General features: G+C 45.4%; 1 protein-coding gene across 1 annotated transcript in view; it reads left to right on the top strand.

Moving 5' to 3' along the window:
• rsh (Rap GTPase activating protein radish) overlaps positions 1-17,947 on the top strand; it is a 192,203-nt gene that overhangs the window by 164,744 nt on the left and 9,512 nt on the right. Inside the window, exons 12-17 of the mRNA XM_075893404.1 lie at positions 4,962-5,016; positions 5,763-5,883; positions 6,939-7,113; positions 13,855-13,964; positions 15,889-16,321; positions 17,659-17,741. Coding sequence (XP_075749519.1) covers positions 4,962-5,016; positions 5,763-5,883; positions 6,939-7,113; positions 13,855-13,964; positions 15,889-16,321; positions 17,659-17,741 — 977 coding nt within the window. The remainder of the gene's footprint in view (positions 1-4,961; positions 5,017-5,762; positions 5,884-6,938; positions 7,114-13,854; positions 13,965-15,888; positions 16,322-17,658; positions 17,742-17,947) is intronic.

Raw genomic sequence — 17,947 nt, 5'->3', positions numbered from 1 at the left:
AGCCTCAGTCCCGGTCGGGGTTCGTGCGACACCCATTTCGAAAGGCGCGTTAAATGAAGGGGCATCGTTCGACACGTCAACTTACCGCCTCTTGAGTTTCTTATCGCACTAGCGTTCTCGAAGCTACAGTTTTGTGAACAATAAACGAGCTTCCTTCACAGCTTCGGATGAGCGCTTGACACATTGCCTCGTAATTAATTTAAAATAATTCAATCGGCGAGCAAATGTGAAAGGGGATTTGCATGGCCTATGAAACCATAAATTCTAGTACGTATTATGAATTAGAAGTGTGCTATCACTATGAGCACTTAATCACCAGGCAACATTACGGCTGCCTTCAGCGATTGAAACACAACTTGGCGGGATGTGTTCAACCACCCATGTCGCGCTTTGGTGAAAGCTGTGAGCGAGCCAGTTCTTTCACTGCACTGCAGTTTGTTTTCCCTCCTGTAGTTCCAAAATAAAGCGGGTATGGCGTGCTAATTCTCCACACTTCATCGAGGATGCCTTTTAAGCAGTTTTGTGGCTGTATATACACACCTAGGCATCATAGCGTGATAAATGAAATTGCATCGCCGAAGGATAAGGGCAAAAAACGCAAACTGGCGTGTGCTACCGCATCAATTTTTATTAACTACTTCTGCCAAGAGCAAGACGCTAAGCTACTTTAGATAGTTTATCAAGACAACAGCCGGTGCAACACGCGGCACGCCATTCCATCGACAAACTTAGGTGCGTGCTTGCATATACATCACCATGCGATCTCGACAGCGCGAATTAAGCTTACTCGTTTCCAGCAGCGACGAGCGTCGCCCGCGCTCGTATGAAAAAGCAAGCTGGAAGAAAAGGAGGTCTTCTTAATTAATCACTCATTACTTATACCCTAACGATGACTGCAGTACAGGGGAACGAAGTAAAACGACATAAACGCGATGCGGACGAGGTTCGCCGGCAGAAAATAAAGAAATGAAACTGGGAGCTTCTACTCTCCCACAACGAGCTTTCTAAAACGGATAAGCTTAGAGACCGTATGTCTTCTTCTTAAAGACGATAGTCTTTCTTGGGGACCTTCAACGCGAAAACTTTGGTATGTCTGTCTGTCTGTACATTTGTCTGTTTGTCCACCGTTTCCGCGAGCCGGGTACTTTGAACAGCAGCAGTCGATACGCCAAACGGCCGACGCCGTCCGCAGCACCCACCAATGTTGCTCAAGCATCAGCGTTAATACCTGTGCGATTATAAATTAAAAAAAATATTATTGCCCCTATCTGAGGCACCATAACAACACGTATATATTCTGCATGTTCGTCTTTTACTAGAAAAAGCATTCATAAGTAATTCTAAGGACCATAGTGCTTATCACGCTGCGCTGACCATGCAACGCTTGCACGAAGAAGCGAGTGTTTTCAACGCTTTGCTAAGATGACATGGTAGTGGCACCTACCCGTGGCCTTGCGTTCCACACCTTATCACCTCTGAGACGGGTCTCAGGGCCACGCGCTTTGTTTTCCAAAAAAAAAAACTGCCAGATGGCGCTCATGTCTCACGTGTGATGTGACTTGATGCGCTCGTTCGCCTCCGCTGCACGCACGAGGCCCTCTAACGAGCGCCTCCGGAATACCATTCACCGATTTTCTTGCGCAGAACATCAAATAAATGTTTTGTTCACTCTCTCCACTCGTAAGACTATCGTCTTTCGAAGACATTTGCAGATTACATGCAGATACGGGGCCATTTTTTTTTTCGATGCTGGGCATGTGATTCTCTCTCCCCAAAAATACCTATCTACAAAAAAACGTGATCGTTTAGTGATAGAGAGTGAAATAGAGTGCAAGAGAGACAACGTGTGCGTGCGTCCTTGCTGTTCGTGAGCTATCACGTACGCATTGCGTGCATAGATATATATGCGCGTGTTTCTGCGCATGTGCGAACGAGTTCGTGGATGCATGCACTTCCGTCTATGTGGGAGCGAGTATGTTTGCGAGCCGGCGTGATCGTGCGTTCTCGCGCTAGTGGCATACATATGTGTGTGTGCAAGCGTACACCCGTACACGTTTGTCTGCGTGATTAGAGCTGAGTGAGTGAGTGAGTGAGTGAGTGAGTGAGTGAGTGAGTGAGTGAGTGAGTGAGTGAGTGAGTGAGTGAGCGTGTGCGGGTCCTGGTCTGCGTCAGGAAGCCCCTGTTTGTACGCGACGGCTTTGAACGCGTTGTTACGTGCTACCAGTTTACGGCTTCGCATTGCTCCGCATCGCTTACCTCCAAACTGCTGCTTGGGTTGCCTCGAATAAAGGACCTCCCCAGAGGCGAGGAAGCAAAGCCCATTTGGCAAAATTGTCGCCACGATCCTACGAAGCCTGCCTGACGTGCAAGGTTTGCAGCTGCTACTCGCCGCTTCACAAGCAATCAGTTCGATTCGGGAGGGAGCACCGCGTGTTACAACTTCGTAGGGAAATTGGCCGGAGAGTATCACGTGACGCTCCTTTCCGGACGAGCCACGATCAACGAGGAAGCAAGAGGAGTCAGCGCGGAAGAATGATCGAGTGAGCCGACTTCAGTGTGGTTTGCTTCTCGACCACTGATTCGTTCTTCGTAATGTCTTTCCAGTAGGGGCTTCGTAAATGTTGACGGTGTTGTAGCGAAGCAAATGGCGATTTACTTCCTCATCCCTGGCTGCCCTGTGTAGATGATGTTATATGCACGACCATGTGTTTACATGATTTCTTCCAAGCGCAGCCTCAAGTTTTGTACTGCCGGCGTTGGTGGCCTGGTCCACTGTACTTACTAGCATAGTGTAAGTCCTACTTAACACTCAATAATGTTATCTAGTCTTCTTAATATATGACTGTATAGTTGCCAACGCTGGCTGGTGCATAGGCTGCTATCGATGAGTGCTGCCATTGACTGAAACCTTTCAACTTCCTGTCGTCGCTTTTTTTTGTTATTATCATGATTTGAGGAATTGTTGATACACAAATAAGGCGTCATGCAGCTAATCATAGCTGTTCTTGAAGAATGGGAGTGTTCAACTCGCAACATTATAGCAATAATAAAAGAAGTACCATAACCGGGTGATTGAAAAAAAAAATTTTGTTTTCCTACATCTTTACTATGATATAGTGTCAGTGATTTCCTGTTAGGTTCACGTCTATGAAGTACATGTCACACAGAAAGGAAAAAAGCGTGAGCTGGACTTAACGTTCTTAGATGCTGAAGCTTAATAACGAAGGTGTCGCGACGCTTCAATTTGGACGCTACGCTTCTAGCCTGAGAGCTAAACTCCTTGGGCGTGTGAGGAAAACACTCCTTTCTCAACACCCACGGGACGGCTATATGCTCTCAAATAGTTTGGTACCTAGTGCTCCAATTCGTTACCCACTTTCTCTAAACGCACAATAGAAGCGTCCAGTTGACAATCCTCGCACGTACGCAGCTGCTTTGCATTGTTGCCGCAACCATCGTTGAAAGCGAAGGCATCCTTTCTTTCTTTAACAAAGAGTGAGTAGCCACACTCATAAACATCACGTTCGCTTCGTTCAACAATCGCATACGACGTTGACCTGGCAACAAGACCGCCGAGGCCGAGCGCTTCACGTGCTCAAAATCCCGGTTCACCCGCAACTGTGCAAACGAACGCGCATGTGCACAAAGTGAAACGATATAGCCACGGCCTTATTAGGAACGATAACTTCAAGTGATCCATTCACTACACGTCACATTTGCAGCCCTTCCCCCCCCCCTCTCTACGGATCAGCAACAAAATGTACACAGAAGAACGCACACAGAAGAAGACGCCAAACGATGAACGATGGGCATCTCGTGTCTAGTTTTGCTACGATTTGTTACTGATGTTCAACCAACAGGTCCAACTTGCCTCCATTTATTGCTATGAAGCTACGTTGGCTGTTTCATTTCTACATTTCTTTAGGGTGGGAGCGCAATTTCAATTTGCGCTTTCAGCGTGACTTTCCGTGAGGATACTCACGGAAAAAAATGTCCTACATCTTAGTGGCCAAGTTGCACAGCTGACGCAGTTTTACTTTCCTTTATCTTAGGTAGTCCCTTATTTATAGCGTAGACATTACTTCTGCGAGAACGTCCCAAGTGTGTCTTATCTGGCGTTATTCCCAAATTTGGTCGAGCACAACGCCAGCGTGTGCTAGAGAATTCGAATGAGACCAGACCATGGCCTTCTGAAGGACCGGCTCAGCTTTCATGCTCGTCATGCAGTGCAAGGGATGAAAAAGAAGCAAAAAAAAAACAAAAGACGACAAAGGGTGACGCGCAAACTAACAACTACTTTATTTTGATCATGGACATCTTTATGTACGAGAAATACAGTAGTTGTTAGTTGGCCAATCAGCCCATGTCGTCTCTCCTTATTTCACACCTTGCATACCTTGCAAGGTATGATGCGTTGCAAGGTATGAAATTATTTCATACCTTGCAACGCATCACAAGGGGCGGCTCAACCGCAGATCGCGGGATCAAATCCCGGCTTCGGTAGCTGCATTTTTGGCTGAAGATGAAAATGGTGTAGGCATCATATGCTCAAATTAGGGTGCACGTTAAACAACCCCACATGGTCGAAATTTCCGGAGCGCTCCACTATGGCGTTCTCATTATCATATAGTGGCCTTGGGGTGTTAAACTCTACATATCAATCAATCAATAAATCAATCAATCAATAAATCAATTCTTGTGAGGTAAAAACCGATGAAATGAATTGCTTCACCAAATTAACACAGATGTGACGTCATAATGGATGGACTGGCTACCCATACGAAAGCTGTCGCAATTGCGAATGTCGTACTTAAGATATTCCATATTTGGAAGTCGTACTAAATCGGTGATGGTTCTCAATTTTTTTTTCCTGCTCTGAACTCCTTGCCTGTTATCTCAAAGCATGAGAGTGCTCGAATAGTTAGTTTCTAATTTAAGCTTCCTCACATGCCACTTCGCAGGTAAAGACAAGACTAAGGTGTACGCCGTCAGAGCCATCTTGGGAGTCCGCAGTCGGTAAGATCGTCATCATTAGAATACCTTAGTACAGCTCTGATCAAAATGCTTTAGGGCACCCTGTAACTCTCATCAGAATATTTCAGTAGAGCGAACAACTATAGCTGTGCAATCCATCAGCGTCACGCGCGAGCATGCAAAGAGCGCGCAAAACGTCGATACATTGCGCTCTAATTAATTTTACAGTCAGTGCGAGAAAACGTTTGGAGAGCAACAATGTCATTTTAAGGAAAGCGGTAGAAAGAGGGGAACTCCTTAGCAAGCTCAGACAAAATGCGCAAGCTTACGCTGTAATACGCCTTTTTCACGGTGTCGCAATGCATGGGGGCTTTTCCTTACGGTAAAGCCGTGAAGTGCCTCTTGATCTCGGAGGCTTTTATTATGGAGATACCGGTTGTCCTAGCCCCTACTGAAAGCCTGCCAAGAATGAAGAATGCAGTACAGGAAATTTAAAAGGGCGGATTGCAGTACGATTTTAAAAAAGATGGCGCTGTAACATTAAGGACGTAGTTTTACTTCAAAGGTTCTTTATTTGGAATGACATTCTATTCATGAATTCTTGATTGACTAGGCCAAGCCACTTCTACGAGAAAATGAAATGTAAACTTCTTAACTATTCTCTTCACCTCATGCAAATCGCTACTTGAACTTACTGAGTCGTGGAACAATTACTTTGTTTATTTTGACTTCAACTGACTGATATAAGAGGTGCACGGTTATGTAGCGGCATCCCCATTACTGTGCAGGGTGTTTCTGGAGATGCTGTACGGATTCAGTACGGGCTTTGGCCTTGGCGTGACTGGAACGGCTGACACTCCTACCAAGGTGGTCAGTCCGTCGGGCCCCAAGTCAAGCAACTATCTTCAGGCGAGTCACAAGAATATAGTCACGATCCCCCGATTCCTGAACGAGAAGCCTGTACGTGTACACACACACACACACACACACACACACTGCTGTATTCAATCAGTCTAACATCTAACATTTACGCCCTTTCCACCATGTTTTACTGGCTCAGCCCCCATTTTAGTCTGTCCTTCAATTGACTTTTTCTAAAATGCGCCTAGAGAATTTTTTTGTTTTCATTATTTTAGTTGCAAAGCAGCTCTTTGACTAGCCTGTGTAACGCTGTCCCTCCGTACACCACCACTGCACATGCTCGCGTGTCGTGAGGGCCCAGGAAAACACGCGCAAAATGGTCGTTCCCCTCCCCCTCTCTCGTCTCGCAAGGCCGACGAAGGCAGCGTTAGCTAGTAAAAAACAGAGTGCTCACGCTGCCGAAGCATTCACTGGTAACCTTGTTATGGAGGCATTGGATCGCGCGTTGGGAATTTAGGCAAGAGCATCTTTGCTTTCGCTTAATGAGCACCAGCGTCAACGTCGCCGCCAGTGTAAGTGATAGCGCCCGCTTCTTCGCATCTACACATGATTCCCTTTAGCGAGAGGTGATCCCGTTTTTTTGTTTTTTTAATTGGCTTGGCTGTTTGTCTCTCGTGCTAGGTAGGACGCCACGTTTATTTTTTCTTTTGCTCTTTTTCAGGGGGACAGGACTCGCACGCATGTACGCCGCGAACCTTCTAACAAAATTAATTACACCATAGCCAGGAAACTTTCCATAAATATTAAATGAAAGACCTATGAGAGGTCCCCCTTTACGAAAGTTGTCACCACATTTCTGCTGCACAAATTTCCGTTCACAAGCCAGGAATGTCTTCGGGCTATAATTTGAACAACTTTCTTCTCCTGTTGCCTTCTCAAACACGTCCAAGCGTACTGTGTTTATCATTGGATCTCCTTCTGTCTAATCATGCAACACACCCATAACCACCCCAGCCCTCGGCAGAAGTTCCTTTTAGAGGACCCGCACGAGTCGGGAGCTCTTACGGCACAGACGGCGTCAAAGACGTTCTTGGCCGCCGCAGGTTCCGGACATCCACGAGAGCCCGCGCAACAAGAGCGCTCCGTCCAGCCCGATGGTGATTCGCGCCTTCTCCCGCCTCGGAAACTGGACGGGCTGGAGTTCCCGCAGCAGCAGTAAGGACTCTTTAATACCTGATGATATCGGGGGCCTCAAGCGCTGGCAGAGTGAGTGCAATTGTAAGTGCCAAGGCCCATTCTCTCATTCTCTGTCCCGCACATGGCCGCGCTTCCGTAGACACTGGCTCTCCCCCTCGAGACCCCCTCTCTTAAGTTGCTGCCTCTCTTTCTTTCTCTCTCTCGCTTCCAAGCTTTTCTTTTTTTTCTGTCCGGGGCCTCTTTCTTTCCCGCACCCAATTTTTCTCTCCTCGGCGTCCGCACCACGTCAATCTCGAGGCTTTTCTGTACAGCCTAAGTTTTTAGCCGAGGCACCTCTACGGTCCTTCTCCGTGTATTTTAAGCTTTACTGAGAAAATGTTACACGCTCTTTTTGCGTGGGACATAAGCGTTAGTGTGACCCTGTAGCATGGGCCTTCTATGCACACCTTCAGCGTTAACAGCGGTACTTATTATCGATATATTATGGGCATGGTGGTAACGAAAGTAATTACGTTGGTTGAACTGGACGTCATTCGCGTAAACTTTGAGCCATGCGTTAAGGTGTAACTCAGCAATTAGCTTCTTTTTCCGGCGTTCAATAAAGGCCGAAAAATAGTTTTATAAATAAAGTGTGACGGTGAATTCTTTAACTTTGCAGGCACTGAGGAGCAAAACGAATTGAAAAAACACACACACGCGCGCGCACAGAACGTTCTCTCGTAATGCTACAGTTCATGCACTCCCACGAGGCAGCTGGAAAAGAGCCAGCACACAACTTGGCTAGCACATTCCTTCCCCACGCTCTGTCTCTTGACCCCTCTTACATCGGCGTTCAACAACCAACACCGACTTCAACACACGCCGATATACCGCAGAGATATTATCTGCAAAGACAACTCTTCGTTATTCTATTAAGGGACTTACAAAGCTATGGATAGCCATCAGTAGAAGCTACAAACCACTTGCATAGGCAGCTCCGCCATTCTGGCCAACATACCCATGTGTACGCCCCGCCGTGGTGGTCTAGTGGCAAAGGTACTCGGCTGCTGACCCGCAGGTTGCGGGATCGAATCCCGGCTGCGACGGATGCATTTCCGATGATGGCGGAAACGTTGTAGGCCCGTGCGCTCAGATTCGGGGTCACGTTAAAGAACCCCTGGTAGCCGAAATTTGCGGAGATCTCCACTACGGCGTCTCTCATAATCATATGGTGGTTTTGGGACGTTAAACCCCACATATCAATTATTATCATACTCATGTGTACAGTAGCAAACCGGTTATCCAGGACTGGTTAACCTCTGTGCCTTTGTTTAACATTTCTTGTCGGGTCAAAATTGATTCATATCAGCTCAGTGCTACTTGTCATTTGTACGGCAGCCGCACTGACTGCTTTCACATGAATTGGTCCTGCCATTCTAATAAAAGTATCGCGCAAATTATACAGCAGAGGCGAGAGGGGAAGGACAAGGGTTTGCTCAGGAAAGCTGTTTAGGATCAGCAGAACATCGCGGAGAGGGCATGGATTGCAGCTCAGTCCAATGAAGTTCTGGAACATGGGTCCTCCAGATCCTATCTTGCACTTGTTTAACAACATACGATATAATTTCCGCCATTTGGTATTTATTCATTCATTCGACCGAGAGGAACCCAGGAGGCAATGTAGATAAATGTATATGACAACAGTAACTTACAAGGAAGGAAAGAACACGCCTTGATGGTCGAAAGAGGGCAGCCTAGTGCCTCCGCAATAAATACAATGTCCCGATAATGTTTTCAGTGGCGGTTTTAGTCGTACTGCAGTCCTGGCTCTGGCGTCCAGCCCTTGTCATCTGTATTCACTGCTAGTCTTTGGTGCAGGCTTGTATGATTCCGCATTTGGGGAGGACTAGCCACAGCCTGCTACGGTCGCGCCCAGCCATACGTGTGCCACGATCACCATGTAAATGCTGAATTTTCGTAGAGTCTGATTTTGTCAGTATTTTCATGAGTCAAAGCACTTGCGACGTTATCAACTTACGGTTGAATCAATGTGCACTGCGTACTACTGCCATGAAAGACAAAGCCGTGAGCGTCCGCAATTTTGCGACGAGAATATTTAACTGCTGTTCACTTCGGTGTTTTCTTTCCCAGTAAAGCTTTTTCTACTAAATTGTACGTTTTACAATGTTGTACTAACACTGACAGACTGTCTAAATTTAGAAGGGCCTCAGCAGGCTGGTTCACCACAAAAACGAAATGTGAGGTAGTTTTAGATGTGAAGCAGTTTATGGCAAAGTTCAATTCGGTAATGTGCGGTGTGACCACTTTACTGCGCATGCGCAACAGATGGTCAAAGCACTGTCAAAACTCTCTCAAGTGATAGCGCGTTCAGGCCTGCGTAAGTGGCTATGTAATAAGCTGTGGCCTCGCCCCCTTACACTCTCTCGGCAAACACGTCATGGCATCGGGGAACGAGATTCTGCACACGCGCGATGAACTAACGTGCTCCCGCGTGGCGTGGCGATGAACCCTCGTGGCGGGCTCCAACAAGAGTTCGGGACGAGTGACAGCAACATAAACTACAATGTGCCCGCTTGCAGAATGCGTTATCATCGGGCAAGGTGGCCGTGATGAATGGAACGCTAGCTTGACCCAGTTGCTGCTTCGCGTGCTACTCATGGTTCTATTTAGTGGGGAGATGTTAATTTTTTTTTCCTGGGGATTGAACGCTGTTCGCTCAACTGCTCAATATACGAAGCTTTTTGCCAACTTTCGCGTATTTAGTGATTGAACATAACGTCCAAGAACTGCGTACGTACGACCAATACAAGTGTTGTTGGGGGTATACCGAGAGGCTCGTCGCGAAAAATGTTATGAACATTTTGAAGTTTATATCTAAATTTGCTTACGTTCGTGATTACCCATGTGGTGAGCGGATAAGTCTTTTTTTTTCATAACGACGTACGAATAATTTGGCGTCGTTGACATCAGTTGAAAATTAGCAGTGTGCTTAATCAGAAGGACAACGAAGACATTCGATGTACGAGATCAGACCAGGCAAGCAAGACAGGTAAAACAATCTGAATACGTTTTCTTCACTATTTTAACTCTAGCGCTTGTGTTAGTGCTCCAGTCATATTTAGCGCTAAGTGTTGGCGAGGCGCGCCCGTAGTGATTCATGCAAGCAAGAAGATCATCACATTTGGGCTGATGCCATTTATACGGCTTGCAATTTTTTTAAATGAGACCTGGCAGGCCGTTCAGCCTTATATTACGCCTCTATACAGAAATGGGTGTTTACTATCTTGTTCGTCTGTTTAAAACCATCCTGTTCGTCTGATTAAAAGGTTCCACTGAGTTAGTACTATTTGTTTGGATTAAAAGAACGCACGATGTGTTAGATATGCAAGCCTTCACCGGCCGCTCAGCAATACTTCTTGAGTTCCCCGTATCATTTTCATGACAACTTTCATCAGGCCTATCCTGTGACGCAATGATGTATTTCTTGCCTACCATCCTACGTTATAGCTAGCCCAAGGTCGGAATAATTCACATCTAGAGCACATTTCGTGTACGTGGGAGAAGGAGGAAGGGTGAACATACCATAAGCTTTGTGCTACTTCTATGAAGTAGACAAGAACGGCAATCAATCGAGGGTTGTTGTTTTGCTTTCTTTCACTTTCCTTCTCTTGTTTGCGTGACGACAAACGGTAATGCAGCTTTGTGTTCAATTTTACACATAAGCCTGTGCTTCTACTAAACGCTAATAAATGAAACGCTGAATGGCTTCTGTCGACTTGCTAGGGAATGGAATTTCGTTACGTCCAGTTAAACTGCAGTGTGTACTATTCGTTTATTGCGAGGAAACCAACAAATAAAGTCCAATGTTAAGCTTGGGGTTCCCATTTTGAAGTTCATAGAGGTGAACACGTTAATTGTTAGTCAGTATCAACTATTCGATGGCAAAGCCGGCCTAAACATTTGAATCCAACGATGCCGCAACTTAACGGTGATCTCACAAGCAATCGCTACGAACACGGTAAATCTACCTCAATGTAATTAGATAAGAAAGCCTATTAGAACAGGACCGATCATGTGGCGACATGGCGAAACATGGAACCGAGATGTTGCGGCGCATGCGGAGTGAGTTTCCCACGGTAGTGACGTCATTGTCGTGGGCATCAATTCTGCGACGTCGTTTTCGAAACGCCATGAGTACACACATGGGTGCGACATGCCGAGGAGCATCTTCTACGAAGCACCTCCCTGCACTTCAACCTCTCCTCCTTTCGTGTAAGACCCACTGGGCACAGCGACGTAGTTGCCTGCCGTAGTTTCGTAGTCTCACCAGAACGCATCTGCACCCTTCTCAAAGGAGTACTGACACAATTATCGATGCATTGCGAAAGAGGCAATTTTACGTTTTCTTTTGCGTGCAGTTTTAACGCTGTCGACAGACCGGAAAATATTTTAGAAAACTCGAAGTTAGAGTCTCTTGGCGACGTGTACTTGGTGATGCATACCTGGTAAAATGAAGAGCAATGGAAGGATCAGAAACATTAGACAAGAAGTGCGAGTGCTTATGCTGTCACAAAAGAAGAGCTCGTCCTGTTCACACAAAAGCGCTCATTCTATGTATTCAATAATAATAGCACTGATAGAGTTTGCCATCCCAAAACTGTGCCATTAGTATGAGAGACGCCGCAGGAAACTTCGATTCCTTGTGGTCTTTGGGGGCTTTAGCGTGGACCCAAATGTGAGTACACTGGCCTCAATCATTTTCGTTGGCCCCGCAAATGCGGCCGCCGAGGCCGATATTCATCGCTTGCATCTCGCCTTTCTGTCTCGTTTATTCTGCTGCACTTTACCGAGACGATATTTCGCTTTCAGCATAAAAGTTGTGTCCCCGAGCTACCATAAGCCAGCCATCTATCGCAATGGACACTATTATGATTAGTCACGACAGTTCACTGAGCTCGAAAGCTCTGCACGTGGCCCCTGTCGTAGTCAACTAACGACACTTCACTCATCGTTGTTTACGCTCACCACGCACAGCTAACAGCAGACGGCTGAGCTGCTGTCCCCATGTGCCTTACAACTACGTAAGACTTTCTTGAGACGTCACCATGTCAATGCCTCTGTGATATCTAAAGCTCAAGTGATTCTTCGAGGAAGAGATAAAGATAATCTATACATTGAGAGTAACCCCGATACTGTGTTTAGATAAGCTAGACATTTCTATTCAGAGTTGCAATGCGAGCATTTTTTTAATTCGTGTCAGTACTCCTTCGGAGCATGAAAAGGCCCTTCCGTGTCCCTTGACGTATAAATATGAAGTGAGCCGTACATTCTGAGTGGAAGAATGCTTCACTGCGCTAAAATCGCTACCTGGCACCAAGTCGGACGCTTTTTAACCATCAGTTTAGTTATGTAAAATGAGTAGATCTCTCCTGTTTTTTTATCGTCAGCGTTTTAAAAAGGAGCGCTCATTGAAGTTTTCAGGCTGCTCCTTAACTAAAGGAGTAAGCGAAACACATCTTTTCGTTTATACGACCCGGTGACAGAGATATGGGAAAGGGTCGACACGAGAATTCACTGACTACCAGAACGAAACAAGCAGCCTCAGAATGCCGCGAATGAAATTATAGAACGTGTAGCTCGAATGTGTGGTAAAGTAAGGAAAAACATCGCCTCCCAATGCCTTTTGCAGACATTTCGGAGTTGCGGCTACATTTTAGTGCCCTTTTGCTATATTGCGAATTGAAGGAACGGATTGGGTAGGTGACCGAGAATGTATTCATGTCACTGCTTGCTTCATGTAGACAAGTTGGTGTTCAGCATAAATCTCGGCACTGTAGTATGTGCAACTGGTTATTGTTCCAACTGAACCTAATGATTCTATCTTAACTTATAGTAACGCTGAGAGTAGAATTCGATCATTTACAGTTCTGGAAGCATTTCATGTTTCATTCAAAAAAAAAAAACGCTGGGCTGCTAACTTATTTTTTTTGTATTCTAACTCAACTACACACTGGAGACCTAATTTAAATGACCTAAAAACACAGAATTCTGCGATATTCAATCATCTGTTAAATAACTTTGGTGAAACTTTAGACACAGATAGATGGAAACTTGAAAAATTGAAAAAAATACTTCGAGCGGGAGGTCACAAGAGTTACGTTTCGACAAGTGATCTTTATGTTGTTGCCATCATCGAGACAAGTCTTTTTGTCGAAACGTCAGCTCCTGCATTAAAAATAAAGACAAGAAGGGGAAGTCGGAAGCTGGCGGGGAGGAACTTGTAAAGAAAGAAGAGGTGTTCTGTAGAGGACGTTTTCGCAAGTGGACTTCGTTTTGTCAATGCTATATACAGCTGTAACCGCTTGCGTGAAAAGGACGAGCCCACTTGCGTGAGAAGGACAAACTCCTGTACTTAGCATCTGTTTACGCATTTCTTATAACTTAGCTATTAGATGATGTCATCAAATCAAGAGCATGCTCCAATAGTCATACCTTTATACGCACCTAAGTATTCTTAATTTTGCAAGCACTGTGTGAAACATACCGCAACGTAAAACTCGGTCGCACATTTTTATTTCTGGTGCAAGCTACACCATCAACAAGCTTACAAAGCTAACTGACGTCAATATCGTTAGGCAAGGCAACTTAAACTGCACCACTTACCAGTTTGCGTTTTTATAGAAAGCGCCAACGAGCCCTCGAGTGCCTACGCGAGCAGGAAAGAATATTAAACTAGGAGCGCGTATATTGTGATGACGCAGCATGCCCGTGTTTGAGTCGTGAGCGGGCGTGTCTCTTTGAGAGCTGCTCTTCTCATTCCAGGCAAAGAAAAGGAGAAAGAGAAAAATACTGCCATGGCGGGAGCCACAGTAACGCTGAGCGTTTGCGCGGACGCTCACAAGGTGGACAGGACGAAGCTGTGTCAACACGAGGTAAGGACCAACCAATACCGTGTTTACCTTCCGACGGCTTTCTACATATAAGTGCAGCCGACAGACATACACCCATTTCAACAACGTTTGGGCGTGTTTGCACAAAGGTACTTTCACGCTGCTCCAAATATGAAGGCAAATAGCATTTAAAAATTTCAAACTTATAACTGAAGTGACGTAGACCGAAAGGCAGAGAAAACTAAACTATTGATAATAAATTGAGCTTGTTAGTGAAGCAGTATCGATACGCCAACAAGGTCAAATTTGCTACATAACAAGTGTACAAACAAGGCGAACAAGCGATGTCGAGTGTGACCTTCTTTAGTATTTCGGTCAATAATATGAATAATATGTGGAGCTTTATTCGATAAGATGACAAGCGCATGACTAAAGTTCTCACCAGGCATCTACGCCTTTTTGTGTTTGATACGTGACAGCATATTGGCGTTCCTTCTACGCAATTCACGAAGAACAGGGAATGAAAAACAATGCCTTTGACTCCAGTGTTTCGTCTCACACACACAACACGAGCGGCAGTTAGCAATAAATATTACTTCCTATCGTTGCTTTACGATCAATAATATCAGCTAGCATTTTTGGTTAATTATCGACAACAATCAACACTGAAAATCAAGTTAGATGGCTTGCGCTAAGGTTGGTACTTCGTATTTCCACTAAGAGCAACATAACAGCAAAGGTGCGTGACACTTTGTACCAGCGCTTTGTCCTGTACCGTGTCTCAAAGCTATGTTTGGCTTATACTCTTTAGGGCTAGTTAAACTATGCATATTGTGTGCTAAGTTGGCTAAACTATGGTTACTCTTGAATAATGTGAACTAGTCTTCTTTAAGTCGAAATAAGTATTCACTAACCTCGGCTAGCATAGCATATCAGTTGTTATTGTAATATTATTACATGCACGCGATAAACTGTTTGATCACAATGGTGAAGAAGCAGACCCGATAGCGACGAGCTGGAATTCCAAACAAAGAAAGGTTAAAAACTCCCTTCGTTAGCAAACATGACTGCAGTAGAGAATGAAAGGACCTTCGTGCTGTTTATGGCCTCAACGCAACCTTAGCGATGAAGGCACGATGAGCACGAAACTAGATTTCATTCGTGTAAAACCCTTTCAATATATTATCACGTGATTACCGGTGATCCCACCCCGGGGCACAATGTCTAAAGCCGGGGGCTCGCAACCCAAGTCCCGCAAACGATGAGGGGAAATTGCCATTAAAAGCGCACACTTTTGACCTTTTGCACCTCCTATAGCGGATGATTGTAAACAAGCCCTCGCTACGCTGAGGTACTTTGATGATCTACGTACTACCAAATGGTAATGGCGTACAGAAGAGCTCAGAAATGCATTTTGTGCGATTCGATACGAGCCGAACAGGCGTATTAGTTCTCTTATCATCTGGAATTGGATACAAGTGACATTAAGCACAACTGACAAAATGGAAACCAAGGCACGTATTGAGGAATCTATCTGTAGTATTTTTGATCAGCATTCAACCCGTCATTCGAACGGTGCAGGTTCGTTCTCTTACCGTAGCGAGTTTTCTTTCTGCGCACTTTCTTACATTTATTTACTACAAGTAGTATGTACTATGTTTACCCTGAATTTCTTGTCCATTCTGATAAACCTTATGTCTAACAATTAGCGTTGTGTCTAACAAAAGCAAGCCCTTAGAATTCCCCATCCTTCGTTATTACAAATGTCATGTCTCTTTTAAATGAATACCATGAAAGAAAATAAAATGGCTTTTTGACTGAGTGTTCTAACACATCCCGGTGCGGAGTCAAGAGTCACAGGTTCGAATCGTTGTGCATGCTTGGCGTGCTAGCCTGCACGTAAGCAACAATGTTAACAGTTTTACCCGAATTGTTTGTGTTTTGTCTCTTTCCACCGTGATCGCAGTTCAACATCATCGAATTCGACAGCGACACGTTTCAGCTGCTCGTGGACTACCTGCACTGCGGCTCCTGTCCACTGACGTGCGAGTCCATTCCGGGCCTGATCTGCGCCGCTGAGCACTACGACCTGCCGGAGTTGATGCAGGCCTGCTTTCACCACGCCAAGCAGCACCTGCGACTCGCTGTCGTCTGTGGAATGCTGAACGTTCTTGAGAACTACTACTGGCGCTACACGTCGGCCACGGAACTGGTCAACATGATACTGCAGTTCGTGGACACGCGAGCCGCGACGCTGTTCGCGGGCCAGGACTTTTTGGACCTGTCCGAGTCCATGTTCCAGACAATAATCGGCCGGGAATTGAACATAACCGAAGTTACCAAGTTCGAAGTCATGCTTCGTTGGGCCACGCACCATGTCAAGACCATCAACCGACCAGGTACGCATGTACGATATTAAAGAATTCTTAGCGCGTTCCTGTGCCCTAACATTTGCGACTTGAAGGAGTCGCGCGAATAAGTCCCAAAGCGACTGGTCACAAATGGCCACGTTGGTCTCAACGTGAGTGCTTTGGCTCAGTCACTCGCTGCTTAACTTTGCAGTCGCACCAGTAGTCGCCAATATCTGAAGCCACCACGTCAGCTTATTTGACGGGGCAACAGCAATTCGAACAGACGTGAGTACTATATGTGGCGACACGTACAGGCCGAACGCAGATGTGAATAACGATAGTCTTCAACCACTTTTTGTTCTCCAGCCACTAGTGGTCACACGACTTATGCTAGTCGCAGGTGGGAATGAACCTCCAATAGCGCATCAGCGAAACTCCTGGATGCCGCCGCGTGTGGGTAGTCACATGGCCTAAACTGTAACATCAAGTATGACGTAACAGGTAGATTGGCACGTCGTGGTCGACCATGTTCTGGAACTATATTGACGATGGCAAAACAGTGAGAACCGCAAAGCGACATAGAGTAGGCTGCTGGCCCTCGAGCAAGGCTGTTAAACAACCAATAATGGCAAAAAAGCACTACACTTATGCAAGTTCATGCAGGGCCTTTTTATTAATTCGAAATTTGGCAGTCTTATGACGTCACACGTGACGTCGCCACTGAAGTCACGTGATTCTCTCACGTCTTGCGTCGACACAAGGTTTCGCTCTCTGTAAAGTAAAGAGCCAAGCACCACCGTAACACTCTCAAATGTGCTGCTGATCCTTAGTACGCAATCTTGTCGTCCTTATTTTTGAGGCTATTGGATAGATATGTATTGACTGAATTGAACTCGCCAACAACGAGTGCACGTTAGAAAAAACATATATTAGCAAACAGGGCGTCGGATTCTCCTTTCCTGTTCCCCGTCTTTCTCGGAGTGTTGTCGTGCTCCACTTAGCAGAATGCGCCATCATCGCCTTACAAGACTTGTTTGGTAATCTAGTCAACATTATTTGATTCAGAGCAGCGAATCGCAAGGCATATTTTTCTGAAACTGAGAATAATATCGTATGTTCACTTTGGCACCGCGATGGCGGTGTTCAAATACAGAATATGTGTGGGCTGTACGCTGAATGGTCGTTGATTGTTTGATATGTGGGGTTTAGCGTCCCAAAACCACCATATGATTACGAGAGACGCCGTAGTGGAGGGTTCTGAAAATTTCGACCACTTGGGGTTCTTTAACGTGCACCCAAATCCTAGCTAACGAGTTGAATAGTCGTCAATAAGGTGACCGGGACCAGAAATAATAATTACCTTTTTTTTTTGTTTCGTTTGGTAGATCCTAGAGAACTTCAATGCACCATGAACCGGCTGACTCGAGATCTGAAACTTTACCTCATACCACCACAAGAGTTGATAAAAGTAAGTATTAAATGTAAGTATCGAATGTTTTCCCTAGTTTACCCAATTACTCAACAAACTTTGCAGAAAGTACACTTTCAGTCAACAACAAGAATAGACAAGGCCTGCCAAACAACGGCTCAATATTTAAATACCAATATGCATTAAATTATGATATAATAATGAAGGGCTCCCTAATTCTAAGTGATTTTGCGGTCACTTTAGAT

Source organism: Rhipicephalus microplus, chromosome 4 (assembly GCF_043290135.1).
Source record: "Rhipicephalus microplus isolate Deutch F79 chromosome 4, USDA_Rmic, whole genome shotgun sequence".
Classification (NCBI taxonomy): domain Eukaryota; kingdom Metazoa; phylum Arthropoda; class Arachnida; order Ixodida; family Ixodidae; genus Rhipicephalus; species Rhipicephalus microplus.
Note: the sequence above shows the minus strand (reverse complement) of the source record. Positions and strands in the feature narration are given on the sequence as shown.